The 17,898-nt window shown below is 40.0% G+C and overlaps 1 protein-coding gene across 3 annotated transcripts in view; it reads left to right on the forward strand.

Annotated features, from left to right (window-relative positions):
- The window catches only part of plekhg4 (pleckstrin homology domain containing, family G (with RhoGef domain) member 4), a 55,125-nt gene that overhangs the window by 31,326 nt on the left and 5,901 nt on the right, over positions 1 to 17,898 (forward strand). For all 3 annotated transcript variants that reach the window (XM_015368570.2, XM_015368571.2, XM_069181177.1), the window contains exons 11-16: positions 347 to 485; positions 875 to 997; positions 1,278 to 1,469; positions 11,146 to 12,125; positions 16,101 to 16,350; positions 17,716 to 17,805. In XM_015368570.2, the coding sequence (XP_015224056.2) occupies positions 347 to 485; positions 875 to 997; positions 1,278 to 1,469; positions 11,146 to 12,125; positions 16,101 to 16,350; positions 17,716 to 17,805 (1,774 nt within the window). The remainder of the gene's footprint in view (positions 1 to 346; positions 486 to 874; positions 998 to 1,277; positions 1,470 to 11,145; positions 12,126 to 16,100; positions 16,351 to 17,715; positions 17,806 to 17,898) is intronic.

Below are 17,898 nucleotides of genomic sequence, written 5' to 3' on the forward strand. Positions count from 1 at the left end.
ACAGCCAGACAGGGAGAGGGCACTGCCTCTCTCTGCAAACTGTAGCCCTTTGCACATTTATAATCACATTCTCCCTGTCACACTGCACACTGCGTGGTGTTCACCTCCTATCAGACAAAGGTGCATCCTATGTCATATCAGGCATGTGGTAAGTACTGCACAGCATAACATTTACTGCCTTGCTTACTGTTACCTGTTCTTTCAGACTTTATTAATTTGTTAATCAGTATTCAGCTAATAAATAACTAGACGTTGGTTATTATTATCCAAGCTCTTGTGAATATTATATGAATATTTAGTGCAACTTGCCTGGAGTTACTTACAGAAGGTGTCCTGTGTGTTACAGAAATGCCATTGAGACTGTGATTGGTCTCTATAACAAAGTGGATGAGCTGGTGCACCAGCTTGTCATGCTTTCCAACAAGCGCACTCAGGAGCTGGAGTTCATCATGGAGTTCCGGATGCTGGAGAAGGGCTTCGATGAGGTGTGGGGCTTCTCTTTCAGTCAGCCAAAGTCAAATTGTTGTTGAATTCATTTTAGTTTTATACATAATGTTTCAATTTTTTTTTTAATCAATGGTTGTATCTTTTGAAAAGAATAAAGTATAGGTGATCAGTAATCAGGGTTGGGAAAGTGACTTTCTAAAAGTTATCCATTACAGTTTCAAGTTCTTTGTCAGGGATTACTTTTCTAAATTAACAAAATATTGGGGGAAATAATTTTGAAAATCAATCATTTACAGTGATCTATGTAGCTTTACCATTTAACGTAATACAATACTTCATAAAAAGCATTCACTTCAACTTGTGAAAAAAATGATTCCTTTACTTTTTGAAAGAACCTTTTTCCCACGCTGTTTGTTTGCCTCAACAGGTGAGAGGCTGGATTGAGGAGGTGGGAGAGAGCCGCTTGAACATGCTAAGTGAACTGGAAGACTCTCTGGAACAGCTACGCAAAAAACAGACCCTCTTCAGGGACTTCTACACAGCTGCATATGTATGATAGAGCTTTCTTGAACAAAGTCTTCTGTTTATTGAAGCTATTCAGAATGTGTTACTATTGTCCATAACATCATCTGCTCTTGCCTTTTTATATCTTTCTTTGATAGAGTTCAAACATGATTTAACAAATATAATTTGGATTTATTGGCAGCCTGTCACTGTTTGTTTGTTACAAACAGAATCACAGCAATAGTTAATAATAAGTTGTAATAAGTTGCAGTTGAGATGCTGCTAAAGATTAGGCTGTGTCTCAGGCCCTGGCTATGTGGTTCCAGGAGCACTGTAAGAGTGGAGAGGCCCTGCTAAAGAGGCTGGAGCGCTGGGAGGACATGTCCTCTGCAGAGCTGCAGATCTACGGTGACAAGGTCCATTCTTTCTGGGAGCGGCTGAAGGACTTCTCCGTGAGAGTGGAAGACACGAAGGAGAAGATCGACAAGACTGTGAAGCTGTATGAGTTCTTTGACAAGGTGAGGCACGGAGCCAGTACCATGTTATTCTGGGAATTGTGGTACCGCAAGAGAATGATAAAAGAGCATTCAAGTTTGAATTAAAACCAGCATACATTACAGTATCTTTATCCAAGTGCAGATACTTTTTGCTGTCTTTGAGTTTAAATTAATAACTGGTTTAATTTGTTTAAATATATAGTATAAGCAAAGAAATAGAGCTATTAGATAAGGTGTGTTGCTCAGCTGTGAAAGATTTGCTTCCTTATGTATAAGATTATTTAACAGCAGTTAAAGATTTTTGACAGGCTTATAGAGTGTCATGTTGCTTTGTTGCTGTAGCATGATTTCACTGTTGAATGGTAACAATGAATGCTCTAATGTGGGCCTGTGGATGAGACTGTGTGGTACTATTGTCTGTTTCTAGGTTTCGTTGAAACCTTGCAGTACTGAGAAAATAATATTTATGTATAATTTTAAAAATTCACTATAGGTGTTTAAAAAAATCAAAACACCAAGTACAGACATCATAAAACAGGCAAGAAATGATTGTTGCCAAACAGGATACATTATTACCATTAAACATTTATAATTGTTAGTTACAATGTTTTTTGCACTAATTGCTAAACTGATATCCATTTTAAAATAAATGGCATGTTGAAGCATGACTGAATATAAAATCTGAAATACTGTACTGTAATCTGAAATACTGTAACAGAAAAAGATCTTGTCTCTTTGTGCGCGTTTACTTAAAATCAAGTGAACGGAAGAATGGGACTTGTACTCTAGATATCTACTTTATAATTTATGCACAAGGAGTGGAGGATACAAGAAAAATGCTTTCAATAAAGAAGTGGCTGTCTTGTGTCAGTGAGATCACCCCACTACTGTTTGGTAATCTGCTCCATATGGCTGCGATTCACAGAGGGTTTTTGGCAGAAATAAGTGTGTTGTTGACTGCCCTTTCACAAAAACTATCCTGGGCCTATTCAGATACTCTGATTTACAGACTTGCTTCTAAATCCAAGCTGTCTGTGTTCAGTGATCTTAGTCTGAAAGATTGACTGAGGTCACAGGCTGTCATAACAATAACATAAATAATAAGGTTATATAGTCTACAAGGTTTTGTTGTGTGAGGAATCTTATTTCCACTTTTTCAGCACTGTGTGCATTTACTTCATTGCTGTAGGTTCAGAGTGTTTTTGAACTACAGCTGTGAAAATACACTAATTACAGCAGAAAACATGTCTTGCATATTGACAGCTGTCAGAGAGGTTAACCAGGATCAGATCTGAAATTAGCATAATTACAACTCTTTCCCATTAGGCAATTTACCCTACTAACCTTGACAATGGTCCGGCTGCAGTCTGTTTAAATGGGGACACAAACCATCTGTTAGCATTTAGCATCTTCTTTCAGCTTACAGGTCTCTCTATACAGAAGTGCCTATCTTATTACAGTTACAAGCATATAAACTGTAGAAGAAATAATACAGCAATATTTTAACTGTACATTTTCTCGTCCTTATTTATTGGGGTTTTGCTCTTGATTTTCTTCAAACTTTTTTTTTGTCCAGTACTTAAAAAATTAACAAAGTAATGAAAACATAGATACCTTACTGCATCAAAAAACTGAGGCATTCTGTATAACTGTTTTTCATAAGGACTATCTTTGTTTTTTTTTTACTTTTTATTTATTGATGAAAAGGTTTGCTAGTAAAATATACATAGAATGTTTAGCTTTTTCTTTCACCTTTTCTTTTAGGTTACAATTGCACTTATTACAACTATTTACCTGTACATTGTGACAGCAACAATGGGGGCTAAAATACATGCTAAAATATATTTAGTCAGATCTATTTGGTCATTATAGAAAACAAAAAACACCAGTCTACACAGATAGTTTCTTCAGAAAGTGAAATCAGGTAGGGACATTCATTTAATATGTATTGACCATATTTGCTAAACCCTTCTGACTGTTATTGAGACAAAGTTATCCTTTCCAATGTATAACTCTCATTCACAATATCAAACCACTGTCTAGATGGTGGAAATTCTTTAATAAGCCATTTTCTTATGATGCTTTTTTACTAATGGTTAGAATAATTACTCTCTATAGCTGTTAAGATTATTAAGAGTTTGTGTTTTACATGTATGATAAGTTGATTAGAGTGTATTAAAGGAGAATAGGCTAGAGTGACTTTGATCTTCAATATTGAGGTACACATGTGCCTGCTCACTTCCTCCTAACAGTGTGGAATGATGTTGTTCTGGTGAGGCTTGCACGAGCTGTATCTGATTCCTGTGCAGGGCTGGGCTCTTTTGATAGCTGCCAACACAGCAACAACCTGCTTTTTAAAAATAGCTTGGCAGGTGCCGTGGTTTATCTCTCCATCAGTGAGGTGTCTTTGCAGCCTCTCCTGTCCTGACCTGAGATGTAACGATAGGTCAGTGCTTTGATGGAGCTGTGAGCAGTTAGAAGAGAGCTGGCTCAGGGAAGGGGCAGCACCCATGCAAGAAGGAAACTGTGCGCAGCGTGTCTAAAGCAGCCCAAAGAAGCTAATAATGGGTTTTAAATTTTGGGAAGTTTTTGCTTAAGAAATTTTTTTCTTATGTTTTTTTCTTTCCACTTTGTGGGAAACTTGGATGGATCTAAAGAAGGAAGATTTTTTTTTCATTTAATCTGTCTCTCTTCATGTGTCTGGAAACTAATTTATGCTTAGAATGTTGTATTATACTTGTCTTTGCCGAGCTTGAGTGTCTTAGTTGTCACAGTCAGCACAAATTTCAGAGTCATTTTAATGCCCAGTGGTTGCATTGTGTTTATTCAGATATTTCTTGTTCCCAGATGCTCTGTATTAGAACAGCTGCAGTACATTGGCACATATAGGAAAGTCCCGCAAAGCCCTCATATTGATATTTCTAGATTGGAAAGCCTGTGTCCGTTGTCTCGAAAATCAATACTTAAAACAGAAAAGCAAAATGTGGCCCTATGATAAAGAGTCCCAGCATGTTGAATTCAGCGCAGTATATTGATTTTCCTACGGTATGTCCTGAGGGGAGGTGTTATTGTTTCCCAGGACATGTGCAGACTAACCTCTTTCGGGCAGCAGATGGAGTCTGTGGAAATTCTTGTGGATCGGGGAAGATTTCAGCCAGGATTCTTGACATGTCCACAAAGGAAGATGACAACTAAAAAGAGCGTTTCAGAGGTCTTAAAGGACCTGGACATGAGATGGACAATAGAAGGAAAATAGCTGTTGTGTCCAAATAAGTTAGTTTAGCATCGAAACAGTCCTAAAACAGATTGAACATATTGTCCTAATTCCCATCTAAAAACATTTATATCCTTTTAGAAAATTATCTCACAAACTTCAAATGTTATGACTTTGTTTTTACAAGGTTGTAATGTTTATGGTGGTTTAATTGCACGGGTAGGTGTCAATCTGGCGGAAGGGCATATCAATATTTTGAGCTCCAGTTAACTCATTCAAGTGTCTGCCTGTTGTGAATTGATCCAGACGTCAATACTGTAGAGCTGTGAAGAGCTGAGGCTCTGTCCTGCTCTCACAGGAGCTTCCAGGCCACTGGTTTTTAAAATGAATATTGAAGGAAATTCGACACTGAATACATTATTGCCTGCTGTGGTTTTGAATAGCAGTGATTTAACAGGGTAATGTCAGATGCAGTAAAACACTGCAGTTACTAAGTAAAGCAACCTTTTTAATTGTTTTAATGCAATCATTAAAATTTAAGTACAGCTAGATTCCATATAGATAGTTTATAACCTGTGACAGTGTGAGAGGATTTGTTCAGATGAGCCTCTTTTTCTTTCTTGTGAACGATTGTAATCTTCAACCTAAATGCTTGTTTTGTAAGAGCATTGTGGGGAAAAAAATATTAAAAATACACAGAAATGAAGGTAAGAACCACAAAGGATCAATTATTACCATTAAACAAGCCTGGTATTTTGTTTTGTGTCAGTGGATTAATTGAATCCAGGTAGCACTCCAGTGCCAAGTTTTGTGTTCCCCCTCTTTCTACACTCCAGCGGCTTTGTAGTACCAGCGACAGACACCCCCCTCCTCCCCCATCCCCCCTGTTACCGGGGGTATCCCATCTGGTATTTAGCCTAGTATTTGCCTGTGAATAGTGTGAGGTAGTGGGGAGCGGGCTGTGGGCGCCAGAGGCTCAGTGTGTTTCAGAGAAGGATAACTGCAACAGCACAGTGTGCTGCTCGAGGAATTACAGCCCCCCTGGAACAGAATTCTGACCACAACACCAGCAAGGTAGGGCAGGAGGCAGGCAGGATACAACACCTTTGTGATTGTGGCAATGTTTGTACATTGGAAGATTTATAAAGCTAGAATGTTTCATTTTTTAATTATTGTATTTTATTTTTGCCTTTGCACTGTAACTGCTGCATAGTCCTTTTATAGGTTCTTAGGTTTTAAAATAATAGGAGGAAATCATATGTCTCTACAACATGGTCTTAACACACCATAGCTACTTGTTCCCAGAAAACCTATAGTTCTGATGAAGACTTTATGCCATTTAAAATGTAAAATTAAATTTCTGCACCTTAGTCAGGATGCATTTAGTTCAAATTAGTGTGTCTTAATATTAGCATTAAGGCTGTGTCTGCTGTAGGCCAAATGACCTTTGCAGGTAGAGATGCTGTGGTCTACAGGCAGGCAGGGAGGCAGCTGTCCGGGCCACTGGTCTGTTGGCTTTTGGTGATGTTAACTGCATTGTCCCTTCTCAATGGAGGCCTGCCTGCCTGCCCGCCACTCGTCACCATGTCCACACTGAGCCAGAAGAGACGACTGTTGAAGGCTGAGCTAGACAGTGTTGGATTTACTTACACATAGCTGGACAAAACCTGCAAATATGAAGCAGTTTGGTATTTTGAGTAACGATTGCAGTAGTACATTGTATATTGGTGAAAAATAAAGTTTTCACCCCCTTGCATGGGGATAGCATTTGTTTTCCTGTTGCTGTGTAAGAGCTGTTTGTATGAGTTTCTCTTGAACTAGAAGGCAGGGCAGCTGTTCCGTTCATAAGCTTTAGCTTATTATGCAGTGAGAAGAATATAGAAGAGTGGTGCCAGGTGCACAAACTCTCATATGACTAGAGATCTCAGCAAAACCCTGAAATCAAAGTGATTAAGAACACCATGTGTAGTTTATGTATGTTGAAGTTACACTTGGAATATAGTTCAAAGTGCTTGTAGAGGAATCTTGAGGGCTTCAATGCTTTGTTCAGAAACAAAGTCCTGATGTCATTAAGCCATTTTGATTATGGTAATAGGTGTGGACAGGCTACAGATGGAATTTCAAAGAGAAATGAATTAATCCCCTCCCAGTCCTTTTCATCTTTGGAAACCCTAATTCCTGTAGAAGAATTAACATGCCTCTGATGATGCTGGTTGACTGGGCTGCAGGCAGGGAGCTGTGCAGGGTCACTGGCCACTATACAGCCCTCAGACAGTCTTCATCACAGTCTGGACTTGTGCTGACCTCTCCAGGCCTCTGTGCTGTACTTACTAAAGTGAAACAGCAATACATCTGCCAGGTCTTTCATCTTTTGACTGGTTCTTGAAATGTCTGCTTGAAAAGCAGCTCCACATTTAACTAATTTTGTGATTTGGTCTTGTAATCTGGAATATTTTTTATCTGATGCCTATTTAAGTGTATATTGTTCAATAATATTTAAACATTATATTAATGCTGAAGTGGATTTGTACTGTTGTTGATTTTCCTGATTTCCTGGTCTGTGTACTTCAGTTTAGGAGGGATTTTAGTTCTAATGCCTCCTGAACATCTGAATATTCCCTTTGTAGATCAGCAGTTTAATTGACAGTGATGGGTTAACTGTGTTTGACTCATTTCCCTTTTCCCCAGTGACTCTTCAAATTGTAGCAGAAGGTGATTTATGCACAGCTTGTCTTTCCAATACACATGAAGGCGAGCACTACAGAGGGGTCATGCAAAAATAGGCTTAGAGAATTTCTAAATTGCCTGAGCTTCCCAGGCCAATGTGAGAGATACGTACAGATCTGTAAATGATGTGCGGACCCAAAGGTTTATATTCAGAGGTCATATTTAGAGCTGGGGGAGGCCAACAGTGCTGCAGCTTTAGTGCCCTGACAAAGTAACATATTAATGCACTTGCTTGTTGAATTTGTCATGTAAGCAAACTTTTAAAAGGACATAACATTTCTCTTAAATATTTGCCTGTAATTTCAGCATATGTTAGAGACTGGCACTGTTAAAAATTTGTCATTCAACACGTTTTCTAGCATAATTTGTCCTTTCTCTTTGGGAGAAAAGGGTAGGGATATATCTCTGACATTTTAGAAATTAAATTATTATTATTGTTGTTGTTGTTTTGTTTTGTTTTTGACACCTTTAACAAATAATGTGTTTTAATGTACTAATGGAATGTTAAGCAAAAAAAAAGATTTTCAGGCAGTACCTCAAATCAGCCTTTGAATTTGGAGAATTATTCACATTTAACTAACCCTTTTCACTCTTGAAAACATAATGTGTACTTGAGGCCATGCCCTTTCATCCTGTATCTCACTTATCATCAATGCTTGAAAGTAAATGAAATTTTGAATTTGGCTTTTAAAAGAGAAACATCTGTTCCTAATCTTCACACTCAAGAAGCAGGAAAAGTTGGAAAAATAGAAAATTGAATTGGTCTATTCTGTATTGCTTCATGTCTGGCTACTGGCTGGAAGAAAGGAAACAAGCCTTTTTTAGAATGCAGTCGAAGGAGGAAGTCAAGTGTGCATTTTTACTTTGTCTTTTGTGAAACGGGGGACTGAATGAAAGAAGAGCCAGGCACACTTTAAGCGTGGCTCACCAGACGCTTCTTGGCCCGTAACGCCAGGAGAATCGCTGTTTTTTTCACAGCAGCTGCTGGACCTGTCAACCTCACTCCTGATGTCCTGCACATCTAATGAGATTATTAAAGCACACTTAATTTAATCAGACGTTTCACCAACAAAGTGCACAGTACACCCCCTTAACCCAGACCCCACATCTGTCGATGCTTCCTCTTCACCCGCAGTGCCACACACGGGTGGAGTATCGCAGAGCTCACAGAGTCAGGGTACATCTTTGTAGGCCGAGAGGAAGATGGGCACCCACGAGGTCAGCCTTACAGAGTTGCCTGGCAAGTAGGCACCTGGAAACTGCTGCAGTGCTTAAGTGACCATACATGGAAACAGGTGCTGCACATCGCAAAGGACAGGATAATTCTTTATCAAAGTCAATTTAATTTTCATTAAAATTGAAAGAAACTCAATGAGGTGAATGAGGATGCAGCACTCAGGAGGACTGCTCTGCCTCTCTGTGCATTTCAGAATAACATTTAAGTAGAGAACATGAATCTGGGTGAGCTGGTGTGTCCAGAGTGGTGATAAAGGTGTGTCTCTCCATGTGTGGTCCATGTGTTACTGAAGGGCAGAGCCGTACGCTTTCAGCCCCCTATTGTGTTGTGTCCAGGTCCTCCTCCTGATCTTATTTCTCACACAAATGACAGTGAAATGTAAGGGCAAGGTGCCTCATATTTTAAGGAGCTGGTTTGCTGAGCTTCTCATCTGTGCTGCCTTTACCAGTGTTCTAAGTCTTTTTATTCATTTTTTACAAAAACGTTTGTGCTGTGTTCCACTCTTAGTAAGAAGTCACTATTTGAAGGCTCACAAGTATGCTAAAGAAAGAATTATTGTCTGTTCCAATAATTGTTCCCGAAAACCCTATGGATATTAACTTATTTTTCCGAAAAAGATAATTAAATTGCTTTCTTCCACGTTTTCACAAAACTTTGTAATTCACTTTCAAAGGTTAACTGAAAAAACATAGGAGCTTTTTATTCTTTTAAAAATAAAATTCTTCAATCCTATGGTGAGCCAGCCAATTGTAGTGGTCTAATAGTTTTTCACTTTAGATTTGGTGTTAAATCAACTATAAACTTGGCTTTTTAGGGAGTCTGTGCAAACTGCTTTTTAAGCTTTTATCTGTTCCCTCCATCAGCTTGGTTTTAAGCCTTTTTTTGCACCTTACAGATTTAACTAATTAATATCTCATCCTTATAAGTGCAGTAAAAACATCATTCCAATTTGCCTTTTTACTGTGCTAGTGTAGTTTTTAGCACAACTTTGAGACCTTTGAGCCTTAAACTGTTATTTGAAGTGAGGCTACTGAAGCAGATTGGAAAAGTAATTCATTTCATGCTCACTTTGTGTTGCAGCTCTGGATTTAGTAGCAAAGTGCACCTCACATCTCTGGGGCTCAGTATACACTGTAATGAGGCAGCAGGCACTGTGAAAATGAGAAATACATCTGGAAAACTGCACACAGAAAAACATTACTGCATAAAATCAACCTCAGTGCTGTAGCGTTACAGTGGGTGAAGTGCAACTGTTCTGTTCAAGGTTTGTTTGTGAAGTTTCTAAACGTGTCATAGACAGCCTGGAGTCATTAATTATATCTTGTGGTCTTTTTCCCCTTGTCTTTTGTTGTGGTTTCAGTGCTGTCACATGTTTGTGTCTCCTATTGTTGGTGGTATGTGACCTACAGACTGCTGGTAACTTCAGTAACTTAGCACAGGTCTTCTGAAATGCTGGTATGTGGCACTGGTGTCACAACACCCTCCTAGGAAGGTCATGTGTGGTATGTGGGGATTGAAAGCTCTAAAAGAGAAGAGAAGTGTCACCTATAAACTAAAAGAAAAAATCTGTCAGCAGAGAGCATTTTGGTGACTCAAGGCATTTTCTCTAGTCAAGACAATCACAGGAATGCCTTAGTAGATGTCAAGGAAAGAAATAACTCTCAGAGTCTGTTAGAATAAGTTTTGATACATGTAGATCCATTCTGTGTTTTGAGCTTGAAACAGTCAGATGATGTTTTGTAAAATAATAGAATCTTTGAAATCCTGAAGTCTTGGAAATACTTTTGCAGTATGGCTGGAGTACAGCTTCTAAATACTGTATATGTGCCATAAAAGAATCTTTAGTGATATGAAATATTGGCTGAACATGCTTTGGAAAAACCACCATGAAGCTTATGAAGATTTGTTTTAAATTTTAATTTAATTAAATTATTTGAATTGCTCTTTGCATACCCACTAATGTCCCAGTGAAGCTAACCTTAAAAGACATTAAACTCCACTAGGAACAAAAAAGTGTCTTTCTGTTAGGTCTTTCTGAGTAAATTAAAAATAGCAGGGTAAAATGAAGTATTTCTCCTCTTGATTTTTATTAAAAGCACTCAATGCTGAGAATAGCACCTTCACACATTCCTTATTTATTTGTGTTAAAACTGTTTCAGCACACCATTAGTGGAGGACCCTTGTACATCTCTGCTGATTACCCTTAAACAAAGCACAAATCATTTTTAGATAAGAGCAGCCCTTCTCCCAAAGACCAAGGGACCAAACTGCCAGTTCTTACCCACACAATAAAAAAGAATCAGCTTTTAGTCTGTATGATTCTGAACCAATAAAGAGCCCCTTGTTTGTCCTCTTATTTGCGTTAAAGAGTTCTATTGTGACACAGAAGCGCTTTCTTGGCTGCAAGCAGTTGTGTCATACAGTGTTGTTTTCATGGGCTTTAAGGCAGCGAGTTTGAATGTTTCCTTTCTTTTCTGCTAGAGATGACTTGATCTGATTTACTTCCCTCTCCGTGGCAGGCGTACGAGTGGGCACTGGAGGGCATGCGCCACCTCGCGTGCATCACCATGGAAGACTGCAGCATGCCGGAGAAGTGCAGCACAGTCATCAAGTGTCTAGAGAGCTATACCCTGCATCACCCCGAGATTCCCGAGGCCAAATTTCAGGAGATGAAGGACCTGGCTGGAGAATTAAAGAATGACAAAGGGCTGAAACAGTGGAAATTTGCTTGGTCAAAGTGCCAGGAAACTACACAGATGTTTGAGAAGAAGTTGGAAGCAGCCTTGAGGACCCGGCGGTCTCTGCCCTCCGAGCAAGGCAGCATGAAGAGTTGCGGCGAGACCGGAAGCAGGCGGTACTCAGAGAGCTCTGATCAGAAGCTGCAGCATGAACGCAGCAACAGCATCTCCTTCTGCAGCAGGAGGGTCTTCTCTGGCGGCTGGCCAAGAGACAGACCCACTATCCCCTCTACAGGGAGTCCCTGTGGACCGGCAAGGGCTGCTCCAGAGGCCGGACCAGCAGACTATGGTGTCACAAAGACCCCCGCCCTGAACCTGTTTGGCTCTGAGCTGAAGGGTGCCAGTTGGGTTTCCAGCACCCCTACACACACCAACAGGTTGAACCGCAGTGCTTCTTCCGAGGAGTCCTCTCAGGAGCTGCAGCCGGAGCTGCATCCCCGAGCCGCCTCCTGCTCCACCAGCCCCGGGCAGCCCCTGCTGGAAAAGGGCAGGCGCGTGCTCAGGAAAACCCAGAGCTTTGACATCCCCTGCAGCGAGGGGACCCGCTACGGCACCTGCCAGAGGACACTGAGCGAGCCCGCGCGGCGCGGCAACACCGGCGTCTTCATCAAGGGGCTGGAGGTGAGCAGCACGGAGATCACAGACCGCTCCTGCGGGCCGCGCTCTCCGGGCCACAGCTGGACTGCAGCCCCCCAGGGGCAGGGGCAGGGCCAGGGCCAGAGGAGCAGCACCCCCCTCCCTGAAGTCCGGGCCAAGGGCAGGTGAGTCCCAGGGAAGAGCGTGGGGAGGCAGAACTGAAATGTTTACACCACAAAAGATTACTTCTGGTTGTGTAAAGTGGTAGGAATTTAAGATTTTAAAATAAATATGTATCCTACTAGGAATTTTCCTTCTCCATTTAATGTGGTTACAGAACTTTGTCTCTAAAGGCAGGTTCAGGCAGGTTCCAATGAAGTGTCATTGCTAAGATATGTGGGGGATGAAGCTCCCAGTGGAACCACTGTGCTCAGAGTTAATGGTGTTGCCAGAAAACACAGTCTTTCCACTCCAGCTATTTTAGATTAAGCATTATACCATGAAAAACAACTCCACATGCTTTAGAGTGCAGAATCTGCAGAAGATGAAAGGAATATTCTGAAAAAAGTTTATTGTGTTAACTCTTTTCACCACCCTGCTTTGTTACCGTTACAGTGAGTTTGTTATGGGTCCCTGGCATGTGCGTCTCTGACAGCTGTGACCAAGCGTGAGTTTAGAACCCGACTTCACTGTAGAGCGGTTCTTCAGGTAGCAGGAATACAATACAATAATACACTATTGTCAGATTTCTCAGAAATTAGTTTTGTGTCTAAACAGCTATGTTTTACACACACAGAGACTTAAAACAACATACAAATGGTACATCAACAATTAACAAATGTTTAACAAAACAGTCTCAACAAATATAACATTGCATAAAAGACCAAGTAAAGATTTATTCCATGCTGAAAAGAGAAAAAAGAAACAATGTTTTGGCTCAATATACAGTACACCAAAGCACCTGAAGAAGGCTCCAGAGCTGAAACGTTGTGTTTCTTTTCTTCTTTTCAGCATGGAATAAACCTTTACTTGTTTCTTTGCAGCCTACACATGCTGATGCAGCTACCCACTTGAACTTCATTACATAAAAGACATCAACCCATACAAAGTCATTACACTTCTTCAGCCACTACTTCAGGACTCCACACAGTTTATAAGAACCTGTAAGTTTACTGTCCCACAATCACAATAAGCCCCTATAACTGCACAGATGCCATAAACCAATACTCCTTTACTGTGAACCAATTTCTTTACTAAATATTTTGATGTAGTGTAGGAGAAGATAATTCTTCCTTTTGTTACATCTGCATTGAGTGATAGTAAAATGTTTGAAGACATCAGTTGGTATTCTTCATGCTGAAGGACAAGAGGAGATACTAACAGCTTGTTTCAACATACTGTACTCTTAATGTTAGCAGTTTGGAGGATCTGGAGGCCCCACTGTCGTAGAACACATCTTCCAGAGTCTGGAATGGGCAACCAGGGCATTTACCAGTTATTTGATAGAGATTCCTCATTTATATTTCTCTGAAGTCACTGTATACACACATGTATAGGAGACTAACAGAACTTCGTGCTGATTTGACAGGACAGCCCCCTGGTTATCAGTGATTGTCAGTCTGTGACTAGGAAATGATATTTTCAAGGTCTGTTGGGAATGGTAACACTTCAGTGTCTAAATCTTGTAGCTGCAGACATCTCGACACTTATTGGACTGGACTGGGTTTGTTTTCACAGCTTGTTTCTAGTTTAAAAAGCCACACACAGTTTCATGGTTTTTCTTTCCTTTAAAGTATCTGCTATTCAGCATTTCCATTGAAAGGTCTTGGATCTTGTGTGTGAACACAATATGCACAAGAAATATTTTAAATTATCAGACTGAGAAATTAGTCTTCAATGCTGCAAAGTAAGGATTATCTGTGATTTCATGTCACAGCTGGTGATTGATTTCTGAATTAATGATATCTGTATTATTAAAGACCTACTGGTTTATAAGTGTGTTTGCTAAGACCTCAGGTTTTCAGTCACCAGTGCACCAAACACCAGTCCTTTATATTGAGTGAAATGAAAGTTTTTCCAAACTGCATAAATACCAACGTGAGAGCACAAGAAATCCAGTGCTCTAAGGGACAATTTTCTTAGAGTCTTAGACACTTTGCATGGTTCTGCACTTTTCACTCAATGTTTTTCTTTCCTTAAACAGAAACACCTTTCTGTGTTGACTTTCTCCTGAAATGTACAGATTTTGTTGTTTGGTAGTATTTGGATGACAAAGGTCTGTTAGCTTTATGAATGAAGAGAGGAATACTGTAAATTATGTCAATAATAAACATTCTAAAGTGATTGGTTAGGGGAGACATATTAGATTGGGTGCTTCTGTTTAGATTAGAATTGTAAGCACATTTCTAAAGATTGATCAATGTGAATTAAAGATTGATGAATATGACTGGTGTCTTTTTGCCCAAGTTAAGCTGTATAAATAACCAAGTTGTTATATTTAATGAAGCTGTTCAGTAAATTGTTAATCTTCAGAACATACATATATTGTAAGTCCTGGATATGCCTGTGAATTTTGCAGAGTAATGTGTAAACTGTATATGGGATTGTTTGTGTTTGTGTATTATCTGTTACAATTCTACAGAAGGAAGCTTTTCACTAACAGGGTAGAAATGTGAAGATCTTGCCACATGCTCAGGCCCTTAGCCCCCTGAGCAGACCAAGACAGTGGCAGTGAAGTGGAAAGTGTGAAAGGACCCTGCTCTGGCCAGTGCTGCAGCATGACACAATAGGACGGCTGTGTGTACTGAGAGGCGCTCTAGTCGACTGAGAGCAGGCCAAGCAGACAGCAGGGCTTTTGGTTACCCTGACTGACAGACTGATGATCTGATCTACTAGAAGAGTGACAAAGGGATCACACGGAATGAATATGGAGACTGGAGATGAATCCTAAACTACAGTATTTTTGCTAAGATGTGAAACATAAGCATTCCCATTACTTCCTCTTACTTAGCCTGTGGATACTGGCCTGGGTGTGTGGGTTTGTCTTCAGTGACTGGTGTTTTCTTATGGAGGGTACGTGGCCATCCAGCAGAACAGGGCAGGATTAATGTCAATTACAGTCTTGTCTGGATTAATTGATGCAGCTGGGCAAAACACTATTAATCCCCCTTGGCTTGATGGAGAGGATTGGTTTATTATTGGTTTTTGTTTCAGTTAAAAAAGTGAATTATGTACAGTATATCTGCTTTGACAGTTATTTATGTAAACATTTTTTTGAGGGAAAGACTTTATATTCTTACATTTATAGCTGTTAATTCACAAATATTGTTAGTTACTTATACAGCTTTATTAAATGCTTTAGATATCATATAAACTTAGAATAATATATTTCTTGAATGGTTTATTTTTAATGTAAAAAACACATACTTATGCAGTACACCAGAATAATGCTGTGCTGGCATTTAATTCTGAAAGAAGCCTGAATGCAGATGTTACTAATTTATTTATTTATCTGTTTAATTGTACATGCAGTCAGTACCCCTAATTGGCCTTTTTACCATGGAGGTATAAGTGAGGTTAAATACAGTTGGTTTTTTACTCCTGTTAGTGATCACAGCTGGTGAGCAGGGGTTGTGAGCAACACATTAATGTGATTAATACAACCCGGGGTTTGATCAATGCTTGATTCCCTCATCCTGTGTAGTATGTCAATAAATATGTTGTACTGTAAACTGAAGGTTATAAGCTTTGTATGGACAGTGAAAGAATAGGAGGAGTTAAAAATAAGAGGAGACCATTCAGCCTAAGTGATGCAAGGATCTGTTTGAAAGAGGCCAGAGTATTAATAACATTGCTGCTTAGCTTGTTCAACATCCTCAAAATAGGATCCCTTTTTTTGTAAGTAAATTAACTTTCCCATAGGTTTCCTTTTTGTCCTCTGGTTTGTGTTTCTCTGCTAAGAATATGGCAACTGGAAGATTTTTTTAGCATTTTATGGGGGGAAAAGCACTCACTGTTCAATAAACCTGAGTATTTAAGGCCCTGATTGATACAGGCCTTTGTGCTGTCTGTGGAGCTGCTGCCCTGCAGTTTCCTGCAGAGCTCTGCATCATTCGAGCACAGAGGCTCAGTTTTCTCCCTGCACTGCACATGTCTCCCAGCAAGCTGAGGCACATTGTGGATGAGATGGTCACCACCGAGCGCGAGTACGTGCGCTCGCTGCGCTACGTCATCGATCACTACTTCCCGGAGATGGAGCGCCAGGACCTGCCCCAGGACCTGCGTGGGAAGCGGAGCGTGATCTTTGGGAACCTGGAGAAGCTGGTGGACTTCCACAGCCAGTACTTCCTGAAGGAGCTGGAGAGCTGCTGCAACCACCCTCTCCGCGTCAGCCACTGCTTCCTCAGACACGTAAGGCCCTGCATTTGCATGGAAACCCATAGGCACATAGAAAGTTCCTAAGTACTTCTAGAGTTGAAAAGAACAGGCTTTGTTTGTACATGGGAAATTAAATAATCTTCCCTGAAACCATTCAAAATGGCATTAGTTGAAAATCACCTGAAAGAGGTGATAGTAATTTTTAATGCAAGGGAAAAAAACAACCTTTAAGCCATTAAATGATCATTCAGTCTTGTGTGAAATTCTAAACCAAGCCAATTTTTTTCCTATTATTCTAGTCAGGATCCAATTACAAGTATTAGGACAAGCCTGTGGCAGACTGGGCCTGTGTGCTTTTGAATTGTGTTCACCAAAATTGCTATTTGAGCACAGAGTAATTATGAACAGTATTGCCAGGCAGAGAAAACCTGACATGGGGATAGATAGCACTAAGAAGCATGAGTTGCACTTGCACAGTTTCCTAGGATCTCTACCTCACTCTGTCAGCTCCAGACCTCACTGTTAGCAGAACTAGCATACTGTAGCAAACCAGAATGGAGAGAGTGCAGGAAGTCTAGAGTGTCTCTTCCCATCTGCATTGAGGAAGGGGTTCATCACTGCATCACTGCATCAAACGATAGCCCAGCCAGCCTGGCTGGCTTTTGTTTTCTAAGAAACAATTGTAAAAAGCACCATTTATGAAGAAAATATTGCTTTTGTCCTTTAAGACATGATATTTGCATACTGGTTAGTTTTAATTGGAAGTTTAAACAGGTAATCTTAACATTCCATACTCCTGCTTCACTTTGCCAAATTGTAAAATCCCTCTGTGACACATTTCTGGTGTTTCCTTGCAAAGCACTGTGCTGTCTACGTCCAGACCAGACCTTCTAGGTGGTATAGCCCCAAGCAAATTACAAATCCTCTGATTCATGTGAAATTTTCATCTTTATGTTGTCTGTTTAGGCCAGAAGTTGAGTTAATGGGTCATATAACGAATGTAATTCAAGGAACCCACATAAAAGCTTGCAGTTAAAGTAAATTAGAGTTGCTTTGTTTCTGTTTGATCTCTTGTGCTTCATTATTGTGTGGTGCTTTCAAACCACGGGTACAATTTTAAAACATTTTAATGTGCAACAGTACAGAAAAATCCACAAACTTCGCTGCAGGGCCTATTTTTCAGAAATATGGGAGTGGTGTGCTGTTCTGTGAAATTGCTTAGAATCTTCTAGTTCATTATGACTCAAATTGCAGGGTAGTTGTAATGTAGATTAGTGAATAATGAGAATATATAAACAAATTTCATATTGTTGTCTTGATTATTTTTATTTCATAAAAAGCATCCAACAGATATTGTATACATCATGAAAATATTTTGTCATCTTCTGCTGATTCCAGCAAGACCAGTTTGGGATGTATGCCTTGTACAGCAAGAACAAACCAAAATCGGACGCTTTGCTGGCTAGTCATGGCAACACGTTCTTCAGGGTGAGTGCAGAGAGCACCTGGTCATCAGCCAGAGCGCTGATGAGAACATGCAAAACACTGCGACAACTTTCAGGTTGATTTTCTGCACATCAG

Source organism: Lepisosteus oculatus, chromosome 20 (genome assembly GCF_040954835.1).
Source record: "Lepisosteus oculatus isolate fLepOcu1 chromosome 20, fLepOcu1.hap2, whole genome shotgun sequence".
Taxonomy (NCBI): domain Eukaryota; kingdom Metazoa; phylum Chordata; class Actinopteri; order Semionotiformes; family Lepisosteidae; genus Lepisosteus; species Lepisosteus oculatus.